The sequence below is a fragment of the Ctenocephalides felis genome, unplaced genomic scaffold (genome assembly GCF_003426905.1).
Source record: "Ctenocephalides felis isolate EL2017-DRISC unplaced genomic scaffold, ASM342690v1 CF-g0.4_SCAFFOLD_00845, whole genome shotgun sequence".
NCBI lineage: Eukaryota > Metazoa > Arthropoda > Insecta > Siphonaptera > Pulicidae > Ctenocephalides > Ctenocephalides felis.
In genome coordinates this window covers 14,219,804-14,233,619 of record NW_020536999.1, presented here as the reverse complement: position 1 = coordinate 14,233,619, position 13,816 = coordinate 14,219,804, and the positions used below count along the sequence as shown (strand labels likewise).

General features: G+C 29.9%; 1 protein-coding gene across 1 annotated transcript; it reads right to left on the bottom strand.

The window, feature by feature from the left end:
- Window positions 1-7,574: 7,574 nt before the first annotated feature.
- Window positions 7,575-12,675, bottom strand: LOC113364317 (protein THEM6-like). The gene is given in 4 exon segments (XM_026606805.1): window positions 7,575-7,956; window positions 9,659-9,873; window positions 12,530-12,549; window positions 12,551-12,675. Coding segments are annotated over 4 exon segments (591 nt in total). The 5' UTR covers window positions 12,673-12,675; the 3' UTR covers window positions 7,575-7,722.
- Between the last annotated feature and the right edge of the window lie 1,141 nt (window positions 12,676-13,816).

Here is a 13,816-nt window from a genome sequence, read left to right as displayed (position 1 = left end):
AATTGAATGAAATTGAAGAAAGCAAATTGAATTGAAGATTATAGGATATAAAGAAGAGATAGTATATATATGATGAATGGACAAGAAATATATATGTAAGAATTGTATAGAATATGATGAAAAATAATATTATATCTATCGCGAAAAAAAGTTTCATAAAAATAGACAAAATATTTTTTTCAACACAAAAAAATGGCTCCGTCGATCTACACCTAAAATTAATTAGTATCATTCCCAACCAATGTCTTATGAACAGTTTTTAATTTTTTAAAATCGATTTAGTATTGTGAGCTAAAAAGTGGACAAGTTTTACACTTTTTTGCCAATTACAAAGAAACGGCTTGGTCGATCCTCGCACAATGCTGAGAAACGCTAGTCCTCATCGATATACATCGAATGGCTTTTACATTTTTGAAATCAGTCTAGCCATTTTTTAGAAAACGTCGATTTAAGGTAAAAATCTGTTCACACACATACACACACATTATTTTTTTAAATTTGGTATTATTCGATTTAGAATGACTTGAAACTTCGCGAAAACATAAACTTCTCCTTCAGAAATTTTTAATATTAATTTGATTAATATTAAAAAATTAAATTATTTTTAATATTCAAAAAACTTAACAGAAACCACAAGGCTGAAACGATTTAATCTCAAATCAATGTATTTATATAGAAAAAATTGCTTCAAGATACCATTGTATATATTTTTGGGCAATGCCCACGAAAGTCGATTTTTACTTAAAATTCATAACCCAAAGTGAAAATTTGATATCATACTGCTTGATATCGAGATGGCCGAAGTTGGTATCAAACCCGGGACTAACCATTACACCGCGACCAGTTCGACTTCAAGTAAGGGTCGAATTTATTTTCTTTAATTACGGAAAAAACACATTCTTTAATAATGTTATTGAGGCCCATTGGGGTGATCCTTAATGTGGATGTTTTCAATTTTTGTTACTCCTAGGGATTCAATAGCTTCCAAATTGATAAAAAAAAATCTCTAAAAAGTTTATCTCTTAATATTAACTCTAACGTAATCCACACTCCAACCAAAGTTTCTTGGTTCTTCTTCCTAAGTAAATACTTATTTTATGAAATATGTCACTTTTTATTGCAAATTATTTATTTATGATAAAAATAAGCAAATTTATTATTCTCAAAATTTGTAATCACTTGTCGCTAAATTATGAAATTTTACTCATGTTATTTCCATAGAAACTTTGGTTGAAGTGCAGACTATCTAAAAGTTAATATAAAGAGCTAAAACTTTCAGAGAATTTTTTTATCAATTTCGAAGCATTTGAGCTCCTTGGAGCAAAACAACATCCATATCAAGGACCACCCTAAGGCCCATATTGAGGCTGCACCTCATGTCCCTTTCGAAGTACCCGAAGAAGCCCTCGTCAGTACGTGTAAACATGCAAAGAGTGTTATTACCTTTGTTGATGTTTATTTCTCTTTTCTCGACCGGTATAAACCGGTTCTTGTATTACATACGGTTGTACCTTTTTGCGGTGAGAAACATGCACTCATTGTTCGGAGTAATCCGATACTATTGCAGAGGTTGACAACGTGTTATTGATATATGTATTGAATCTTTCGAAGAAAAAGTTTAGGTTTAGGCAAAAAAAAATATTTGCTTATTATATGTTTTGTTGATGTTTAGAAAAACGCATGTGCTCAGTTACTATAAACAACAAATTGTCGGAAAATTACATTAACAATAAAAAATGTGAACTAGTGGCGAATGACATCGTGTCTTAAGACAAATTGCTCGAACTTCCAGTATCGTAATATTCCAGTACAGTAAATATTCGAGGAATATTAAATGTTTTCAAATAGATTATTTTTTCAAATACTGATATAAGTTTACATGATAAGTGAATAAACAAACTCTAGTAAAGAACTTGCAAGTCCTCTGAGAAGTGCAAGCAGCCTTTACAATAAACTACCGGACAAACTAAAGACAATGACGGACCTAAACAGTTTCAAAATTAAATTACATAAGAGATAAATGAAATAAATGAGTTAAAATCCCTATTTTAAATACTATATTACTTCTGTTTTGTAAAAATATTAATTACAATTAAGTATAAGTATGTATAAGCGTTCTGTGTATATATGTGTGTATAATATAGTAATAAGTAAAAATATATAGATGTCTTAATGTAAGCCTGTTACATAAAATTTAGATTTTATTTTTGTTATAATTGCTGTGATCTCTCATACCAGAACAATTGTCTGACTGAGATACAGTATGAATGAATTATATCAAATAAAAAAAAAATAAAAAACAATCGAGTTTAAAATGAAGGTCATTGTCTAATATTTATAAGAATTATATAAACTGAATAGCACAGTTAAAATTATTTATTTGAAGTAAATTAGTGATTTTTAGAACTTTAAAATTGAAATCCGAATTATTTTTAATATTAAAAAAAAATATTTATAGAAATTCAAAAAAGAAACTAGTAGTGTATGGCATCGTGCCTTAAGGTAAATTGCTGGAACTTTCCAAACCGTATCAAAATGTTTAAGGAATATTAAATGTTTTCAATAGATTATTATAAATACTGTAATTGCGTCTAATATTTATAAGAATTATATATAAACCGAATTACAAAGTTAAAATTGTTCACTAAAAGTATATAAGTGAGCTTTAGAACTTTACCAAAATTAAAATTGAAATCTGAATTATTAAAAAAAAACAAAAAACAAAAACTTTTGTTTCGTTAACACAAGCAGAAAGTTCTTTGAATCGTTGAAATCGAAATCGGAATCTGTGAAATCGAACGCTTAGTTCTCTCAAAAACTACTATTTTTTACACATTTTGCTCTGTATCTCCGAAACGACTGGACCTGCCTTTGCCAAAAACTAATCACATCTTCTACCAATCATTACAAATTGAATGTATTTTAGATAATTCAAATCGGATGCTCCGTTCTCTCAAAAACTCGCTTCCTATTTTCTGCGCTCTTTTACTCCCTATCTCCAAAACGGTTGGATCTGCCTTTGCCAAAAACTAATCGATACATCTCCCTATCAATCGGAATAGAATATTTTTTGAACCACTCAAATCGGTTGATCCGTGCGCTTGATAACGTGGACAAAAAATGCCGACACACAAAACACACACACACACATCCATTTTTTCTGAGGTATGACAAAATTTTCAGAAACCTTCAAAACGCGAAGAAATGCAAAAATGTTCATTTTAGTTTATCGGCCCCACCCTATGAGAAGTTAAAAATAGTGACAGTAATACAAAATCTAATTTGAAATGTGGAATAATTTGGAAATTCATACATTTGCGTGATAATGTTGCCAATACACGTAGTTATGTAATCAACTGAAGCATTCATAAAGATATCAACATAATAAAGATTGAATCAAATATATTCAGAGAACTTTAATAATAACCACAGCAAAATGTGACTGGGTACGCCACACGTATATAATTATATAATATTACGTATAATTATAATTATACTTTGTTAAAATTATAATATTACTTTGTAAACTATGAAAACTAACAAAAACAATACAATACTCACTTTTCACCTGAAGGTTCCAAAAACAAGCGTTAATTTCACTAGCACAAAACTGTCATGTTTTCTTCGGCATCAACACGCGACGACGACGTCCCGGATGCTCTGGCGCCCGGGACGACCGCGCCGATGTAATCACTACCAAATGCAAGAACAAACTGGCCGCGCCAGTCGAAAAATTGCTATAATTACAACTAGCATAGACCATAAACCTCGCAAAGATAGGAATTTCGGTTAATAAACAAACCAATTGTATCGATATATCGATATTGTGTAAAACTGCCCTCTGGTAGGCAAATTTCACAACTGAGGTGACTGAGAATCGGTCAATAAAGGGTCTGCCATATAACTTTTTTTTATTCGTAGCAATTTAGAATTTTTTGACAGCCATTTAAAAGTTAGACAGCCATTTCAATGAAATTATTTTCGATTATTAACCACAAGGATTGCACTCTCAAATAGAAAAGATTTAGATTGAGAAAATATTCAGTAGTTTATATATAGCGTTTTCAAAAAAAAAGTTATCTGACGGACCTTTTATTTTCATAAATAAATATTATGTAAGTAGCACAAAATTATATTTTCACTAAAATAGTAGTTTTTAACGTATTAATGTTCAAAAATTGCACAAAGCATTTGACAGTTGAACAAAAATTTCGTTAAATACACACTGACAACAGACTGCGTCTTGCCATTTTGCGGATTTTTACCGAACTATATCGTACCTTAAGGACATAGATAACAGAAACTTTTTTTTTTAATTTATTTGGCCGTTAGGTCATTTGGCAAAAATAGAAACCTTAGAATGCAGAATATTGAAGAAAAAACTACCTTTTCCGTTAACTTGTTTCTAAAGAGTACAGATCATTTATTATTCTGAATTTATTTTGTTCGTACTCTCCAAAAGGCAAAATACCACTTACAACTAGTTAATACATAACAAAAAATTTAATGTTAGAATTGGTACTAAGCACTCTGTTATAACGTTGTGCACTAAAACGTGGGCACATAAATAAAAGGTTCACAGATTTGATGTCTCCTGAACAAAATGAGAGTAAATGTCTGTTGGAATGCAAATGCATTGTATGGATGTTAAGATAATTATTTCACTATCATCTTTTTTTCTGTTCACATATATTTATAACCAATTTTGTTACAATTAAGTACAAAACACCATAAATATATCAATAAGTAACATTAGTTCAAATCTCAATAAGGAGTACCAATTACGATATTTAAAAATACATTAACAAATATTAAAAATAACAAATATTTTTAATAACATAATAAATAATTTAGAATCTCACAGTCCCAAATGGTGTAACAGCAAATATATATATATATATATATATATATATATATACATATATTATAATTAAAAATAAAATAAAGTTGGATAATTTGAGTTGCATTAGGTATGTATCAAATTATTTCATTTCTAGCGAATTTCATTGAATTATAGTAGTTAGGATAGAAGAGTTTTCTTATCCTAAAATTAAATTAATTATTATTTCTATCGACTCATATTTTTGCATATAGCAACATATGATTTCACTTAACATTCCTTGGCAAGTCATTATTATTAAAACAATGAAAATTGTGAATATTTTGTTCGACCTAAATTATATATACCAAATTCCCAAATAATTATAGGTATAACAGTCTAAATCTAATGTAATAAAGAAATGTCTTCAAAGTTCTTCAATAGATTATACAAGCTTCGTTGTAGTTAGAATAAGTATAATTGATACTATTTTGATAGACAACGAACTATTTTGGATTCAATAAATAGATTTTGATCAATTTGATGGAAAAGACTCGTTAAACATTATGCTGATGTATCATACTACAAATGGAGCAGTCTAAGGTAAACCAAAATGTAGAAGGGTCAGTCTACGTATGGATCAGACTATAGGTGGATCAGATTGATTATATATGGGAAAACAAATGGATCCGACTGCAGATGAACTAGACTTCAAAGGAATCACACAAACTGCAGAAGGACTAGACAGCAGATGGATCAGACATTAGATAGACCAGATTGCAGATGAACCAAACTACATATAATTTAAAATGCCAATAGATCAGGTTGCAGATGGACCACATGGACCAGACTACAGATGGATCAAACTATATACTAAATAGACTGTAGATGAATCCAACTGTTAATAGTACAGACTATGGATAAATTAGACTGTAGATGCATCAGAAAAACCAATGAATCAGTCTACAGTTTAATCAGACGACAGACAAGCTGATAAGTAAAGATTGTTTTTCATTTGCTGATGGATTTCCTTTAAATTTATTTTGTTATTAATGGGGCAATTCTGCTGTAACAGAGCTCATAAAATAGCGTTGTCATGACAATTTGTTTTTGGTAGTGAAAATTATGACTATAGCTATTTGCTATGCGATTAGGCGTATTTTATATATAAACAAAGCAAAGGAGAATGTTATGATAACTGCATCATTGAAGATTCTGTTATATAGCATAAGAAAGCGTTGCCATGACAACGCTGTTTTATAAACTCTGTTACGGCGGAATTGCCCCAAAAATTTCATCAAGACAAATCTAATAAATCTAATTTATATTTTAATTAAATCTGGTGTTACAGGGTTCCTTTCTGATAATTTATAAATTAGATCCAATAAATTTGTGCTTGATATATCAATATATATATATATATATATATATATATATATATATACATAGTTTTAGAAAAATTGCTAAATTTTTAAAAAGTTGCTGTAAAAAATCAGCTAAATTAAAAGAAACTTTTGAAACTAACAGCATATAATCGGCTTCATTAATTAAATATTTTGTAAACCATATGTTAACTTATTGAAACTAAATCACAAATTGATAAAATTGTTGGTAGATTGTTCCTTTCTGACTTTTTATGATTTAATTTCAATAAATTTAATTGACCACATGATCAACAAATAATTGTTTATTTTATTAACTTCCCGTAGGGTAAGTTATAGTAATTTATGCTAATTTGTTCTTTTATCTATTAAAGCTCTTGATTGCCGAAGGCAGCAAATTTCTGAATATTTAGAGATGAACGATCAGATAAATTTTGAGATCAAATTATATCAGCTCAACTATAACCAAATAATGGTAATTATAATTTCTGGTTTATTTTATTGAAAAACTTTGAAGACAAAAACTATTTCTGTTTTTCTGCAATAGGTTGATGGCATTATAAAAAGTTATAATTTGTCGAGAAAACAAATGATCCAAAACCTTGTTATAATAAATAAACTATGATGGTAAATGTGTTCCTTTCTGACTTACCATAACAAAGCTTTAGTCAATTTGTGATGTTGCAATAATGGGCAAGTACGTTATCAGATCAAAAAATTGTTTTACAAAGCCATCAGATCTTTAAGGGGCACAACTAGTGTGAAATTTTCAAAAAATCGAATTTTCAATTTTTCCATATTTCGATAGGTTATACCTTTAAAAATAACATACCAAAAATTTAAATCGATATCTTAAATAGTTTTTGAGTCACAGCCATTTAAAGAGTGTATAACTATAGTATAACAATCATTTTATCTTTAAACGCGTTTTTCTCGAAACAGCATTTTCTGAATTTGCTGCAGCGATTACTCAAAAACAAATGATCCGATCACTATCATTTTTTTTACATGTTCTATATATAGTTCTCAGTAAAATGAACTATCGATTTTTTGATCGGATCAAAAATCGAATTTTGGCAGTCCAAAAACGACCAAAATTTTGGGTAAAATTCGACTTTTTTCTAAAAAACGCCGTCATTTTGTCAATTTTTTATTTTTTTCTTTATCGTAGTTCATTTTACAGACAATATTATCTAGTTGAACGAGTATTTTTTTTTTAAATTTCATCCACGTAGAAGGCTGGAATCACTGCAGCAGTGAAGGGCCTTTTTTTTGTCGCGCCGTTGGAGATCGACGATAACTTAAAAAATATTTAATTTTTTTCTTCAAAAATTTTACTATGTATTCTTGAAACATGTATAAATATATTCCTATAATTTTGAAATGATTGATAAAGTAGTTTTTATAATATAAATTCCCAAAAATCACTTTTTTTTCAGGCGGTTACACTAGTTGTGCCCCTTAAAAACAAAACAGTATAAAATTTCATCATCTTAAATCAGTCTATCTATCTACTCCCTCTTAGTCTTTTTTCCTCAAAGCAGCACTGCTGGCTTCGATAGATTGCAGCCAAAGTTTAAGATCTTCTGATGGTTCTGGAGGAGAGTCGGCACCTCCAGGAACCTCCTTCATCAATTGCAAAGGACTTACACCGACTACGTTCTGTTTGCTCAAGGCTTCAGCTCGTACAAAACCATCGCTGATGGTTATGAAACGCTGGCGGATGTAGATGGCTTTCTCGTCCCAGTAGATGAGCTAAAGGAGAAGATCAATAATAAATAATTGTGTGGATAAATAAAAGTGGCATTTTTCCTTGAGGCAAGTTGCATGAACTTCACGAAATGTGTAATAATTGCTTTAATCAACCGAAATTGAGATTTAGATATTAAGATGAAATTTTTAACTACACGATAACATTTTTACCATGTACATAGTGCTGGACTTACAGTAGGGGCAGTTGGGGCTAGTGCCCAGGGCGACAAAATTTAGAAAGTGAAGAACAAATGTTTAGAAACCTTTAAAACGTGAAGTTATATAAAAGAAATATTTTCGATTTTGTTGCGCTAACTATATTTTTTATTTTAGCTATAAATAACTTATACTACGGAAAGTTAAGAAGTTCGTCGAATGTGCCTGTGAAAAAAGTCCTTGGTGCAAAATTTATAATTCTTTTCGCTAGAACAATTATGTATATTTTGTTACATTATTATAGTATGTAAGGGAGCATCCATTAATCATGTGATCGATTTTTTAAGGATTTTTAGACCCCCCTTCCCCCTGGTGATACGTGGCGATATTCAAAATTATCCCGCCTCCCCAATCAAACCTTAAGTTACGGGAAAAAATAGGAAAATTTTTGATGTTTTTTAAAATATTTGGATTTTTTTTAAATTCAGAAAAAAATAAATACACGTGATATCTTTCTAAACCCCTCCCTCCCACACGTGATATTTCGTGATTCTTAATTTTTTTTTGCAATCATATATAGTTATTTTAATTTTAGAAAAATTGAGACAAGTAAAATTTCAGTGATGGGGCAGGCGGCATTTTTATTAGTGCCCCAGAGCACCTTTGATATTATTTAAATTAGTGGCAACATTTTTTTAAGCAACTAGAGAAGAGAAAAAAGGCTTTTGACACAAATTTTGAATATCATTTTTTGCAAACTTTGAAATTTTTTGCAATTTTTTTTTCACATTTCTAATATTTACAAAGAAACGGCTTGGCGGATCGTCGCACAAAACTGACAAACGATAGTCCTCATTGATATACATCAAATGGCTTTTAAATTTCTGAAATCGGTTCAGGCGTTTTCGAGCAAACGTCGATGAAAGGGTTAATTTTGACAAACGCCAAAAAACGTCACTAACTTTTGTAAATTTTGACGGATTTTTAAAATTAAACGACTTGTCGTAGAGCCGTAATATTTTAGTATGATCTATAAGACTATGGTATATATCGTAAAAAAAAAAAATTCATAAAAATCTTCGAAAAAAAAATTAACACTATATTACAAGAAAACGGCCCGGCCGATCTTTACCAAAAACTAATCAGGTCGATTCCCAACCAATATCTTTCGAACGGTTTTTTGAATTTTCTAAATCGATTCAAAATTGCGGGCTAAAACGTGGACGAAAATTCTTTCACTTTTCTGCTATTTACAAGAAAACGGCTTGGCTGATCGTCGCGCAAAATTGATAAACGCTAGACCTCAATCGAGATACATCGAATGGCTTTTAAATTTTTGAAATCGGTCCAGCTGTTTTGAGAAAACTTTGATTTAAGCTAACAAATCTGTTCACACATACTTTTTCCAAGTTCGGTCTCATTCGATTCAGAATGGCTTGAAACGTCGAGAAAACAAAAATCAGCAAATCGGATTTTTTATGAAAACATAAACTTCTTCGGGAAGTTAATATTTAGTTAATAAACTATTGTTTTTCAATGTTTCATTAACCTGTGTTTCGACTTTGTACATCGTGAATATCGGTATGGTGCGCCTATATCTGACACTGGAGGCTCCCTGAAGGGCTCCGCCGCCCCTTTGGCGAATGGCGGCGTAGATACCCGATCTGTCGTAATAGTGGAACCTCGCGAAATCTAATTCTCGGAGGTACCGAGCGTTGTTCATATGGCGCAGGAAGATGTCGACATCGTGGGTGGTACATAGACCTAAAAATAATAAATACAAAAATAAAAAAAATATTTAAAAATCCTATTTTTGCTCACACCCACTCATACTCATCTCATACCTATTCCAATTTAGGTGTCAACCGAATTATTAATTTATCTATTTATTATGTACGTTTCGACACTGTATGTGTGTCATAGTTACAAATATAAAACTAGTGGTGTATGGCATCGTGCCTTAAGGCAAATTGATGGAACTTTCCGTACCGTAATGAAATATTCGAGAAATTTTAAACGTTTTCAAATATTACAAATACTGTAACTTTCATTATTTGTTCTATCTTGTTGTATCTGAGCAAATCAAATGTAAATCATAAATCAATTTATTTCCAGAACATTAACAATCGTCATTTCATTTCGAATTCAATTTAAAAAAAAATAGTTGCCTAATTTACACAAAATTGAAAGAGTGCTCCCGTATAGTCACAGTATAAACTCATTTGCAAATAATTCTGTGCGACATTTTCACTTATACTGTGCTTAGCTTGGCGGCATTTTCACATATTTCGATAGTTTTCGCAAAATTGGAAAAGCGATCCGTACGTAAACAGTCTAAACGCACTTGGATAAATATTTGTACCAGAGTGGCGCTTAGACTGTGCTTAGCCTGGGTAATTTTTTGAATTTTTAATCCAAAATTACAAAAATAAAAAAAGATGTAATAATTTTTTATCCTCAAAAGCAATTGTTTTATTAATACAAGCAGAAAGTTTTTTAGATCATTCAAATCGAACGCTTAGTTCACTCAAAAACTGCCATTTTTTGCACATTTAGATCTGTATCTTCGAAATGGCTGGGCCTGCCTTTGCGAAAAACTAATAACCACTTCTCCCAATCATTATTAATTGCGTGTTTTTTAGATGATTCAAATCCGATACTCCGTTCTCTCAAAAACTCGATTTGTATTTTCTGCACTCTCTTTGCTCCGTATCTCCGTAACGGCTGGAACTGCCTATGCCAAAAACTAATCAGAACATTTTCCTATCAATAGGGATCGAATGTTTTTTAAACCATTCAAATCGATGGATCCGTGCGCCCGAAAACGTGACTGGAAAATTGTATCCAGACATACATACACACACACACATCCATTTTTTCTGAGGTATGCCAAAATGTTCAGAAACCTTCAAAACGTGAAGAAATGTAAAAAAATTCAATTTCGATTTTTGGACGATTACAATAACTTACCCTTCGGGAAGTTAATAAATATTTTCTAGTATAATTTATTATATATGTTTGAATTTTTACCCACTTGAAATTTCATATGGTGAAAGTCTTGGGATTTTAATTATATTCAAGTGACCATTTATCATATTTTTCCACAGTTGAGGTAAGAAAGAGTTGCATGTCTCTGACTTTCACCATCACTATATGATATTTTGCATAGAATATAATAATTTACATCTTGAATGCATACTTAAACTTGTTTAAGAAAAAATCATATAAGTTATGACGACCTAAGAGAATAAATTTTGTGCAAAAAATTATAATTTTTGCCGAAACGGCTTGACGGGTTTTTTATGAAATTATATACTAAACAGAAAACGTATGATTTGCGTACGTAACGTAAGAAACGTAAGCCACTTTTTTGTAAGGATATATTTACAAAACTATTCATAGTGTGCTTTGATCTATTTTTACTTCCTATCTTTTTTGATTTTTTATATATATACTAGAGATGACCCGACAGACGTTGTCCTGTACCCATGTCTAAAATTCAAAAGTTCCATTTTTTTAATAACCTGTACTGATATTTACCAATTAGTTAAAAATTATTATGTTTTTCACAATACATTTTTTAAGTATGTATATACATATGGGTGATTTTTAATGTAGAACTGCTCTAAATAAATGATGAGCCTCAGGACCCACACTGAACTCTTCAATTATACTGTAAAATTCAAATCAGCCACGTAAAACCATCAAACAAACAAATATTGAAATATGTTCAATAAAATAGTATTTTAGAAATATACACTACAATTAATGCCAAGGGTTATCCAATATTTTTAGTCATACCTGTAGGTGTAAATGTATAAATAAATGATTTTTTCGCTCAAAATAATTAATAAATAATTGTTTTTAGTAATAATATCTAAATTACATTTTTCTTAATAATAATTCGATATATATTATCACTTAGTTGCATGATATTTTGGAATTCTTTGGACCAAGTTAATTCAAGATGAACAACGATTAATTTTAATTTTGTTGGAAATGGCACTCATAAAACTATTTGATTTAAATGAAAAAAAAACAGACCCTAAACAGTACACATTTTATAGCTTATTTTGATCACTATACAACCCCCACAATTAAATATTGAACGAAATAAAAATCGCATTTTCATATCTAGCTTAATATTGTTCCTAGGACACTTTATAAAACACCGATTTATTTAGATTATAATTGATATAATTCTGTTCATTACATGATTTTCGTTAAAATGTATATTTTTGGAGATAATTGCAAACAAAAAAAAAAAAACCAAGAACGGCAAAGAACAAGTTTTTAGTTTTAGACAGGGTTATGAGTTCATGCAGTAGTGATATCACTATTCTTCCCTGATTCGAATTCGAGTTTAACTCAGCTCACAAACCTACCCCAAGGTAAATTACATTATTTATCTATATCTTACCATAAATAGTAGTCTTCTCTGATCCCGCTTTTCTTGCTGAAAATTCTTCCTAATCCAAGAGTGAAGATGAACCTGAGGAAGTAGTTGAGGTCCCATAAGGCATACAGGATACAAAGTCCTGTTATGAGACAGACACACACCATCCTGCCTAAAAAACAAAAAAAAAATTGTTTACAAATATATAACATTTGTTATTGTTGGAATCGATTTACCTAAAATTAAAGGACAATATTAAAATATGTATAAACGAATATGAGAATAAAAATTATAAAATGAAAATACTCGTAATGAAATTATGATGTTCATTGTACGAATTTAAACTTTATAGGTATTTTCTAATTGTAGACACTTTCTAACAACATGCATATGTTTATGAAATTCAATTAAAATTTCCACATTTAGTAGTTCAAGACATAAACATATGAAGGAAACATACATTAAATCTCATTTACATATTAGAAATAATTGCTAGAAAACGTTGACAGTTTAAATATTTTAAATTATTTGTTATAAACGAACATACTAAAATATTGTCCTTCGAAAACTGGTTGGATTATACATATTTATTAAAGTTTGGTGTAATCGATCTGCCCTTTTAGGGCATACAAGTGCACTATGATTAATAAAATTACAAATATTGTAAGTTTGTTCAAAACATATCATATATCAACAATCTAAATAAATATTCAAGTATCAATAAATATTAATGAAATAACATGCCTATTTTGCTATTATTTAAATTAATCGATTATTAATTAATAAAATTCTGACCGACAAACGTTCCATATGCATTTTTCCATTGTTCTATTCTAAGAGGCCGTGTACTGTAAAATCCTTGAACTTCTTACGAATAAATTTTAATTAATCAAGAAATTTCAAGTTTTTTGTGCGTTGATGAATAAAACACGAAACAAACGCTTATCCGACTGTGAAAAATAAGTTTTTGAAATTATTCTTCAAAACAACAACAAGTATAATAGACAATGTTGTCATATATTTAAATTTGAACAGCAATTAGAACTTTAACAAGTCATTTAGGTAATAGATAAAACTACTTCGATTTAATTGTTTCCCCGCTCGATAGAGGCGCCACTAATTTCAGCACGTAAATTTACCCCTAGGTTTAATTCTAGATAAGATTTATTTGAAAATATAATATAAAAAAAAAAAAAAAAAAAATCAATATTAAAAGAGCAAAGTGTCCACGCTTCGGATTCTTTTTTTTAATTTTGGAAAAAAAAATGAAGAAAAAAATCATTAAAAAAGTCAAAAAATATCTACATTTTT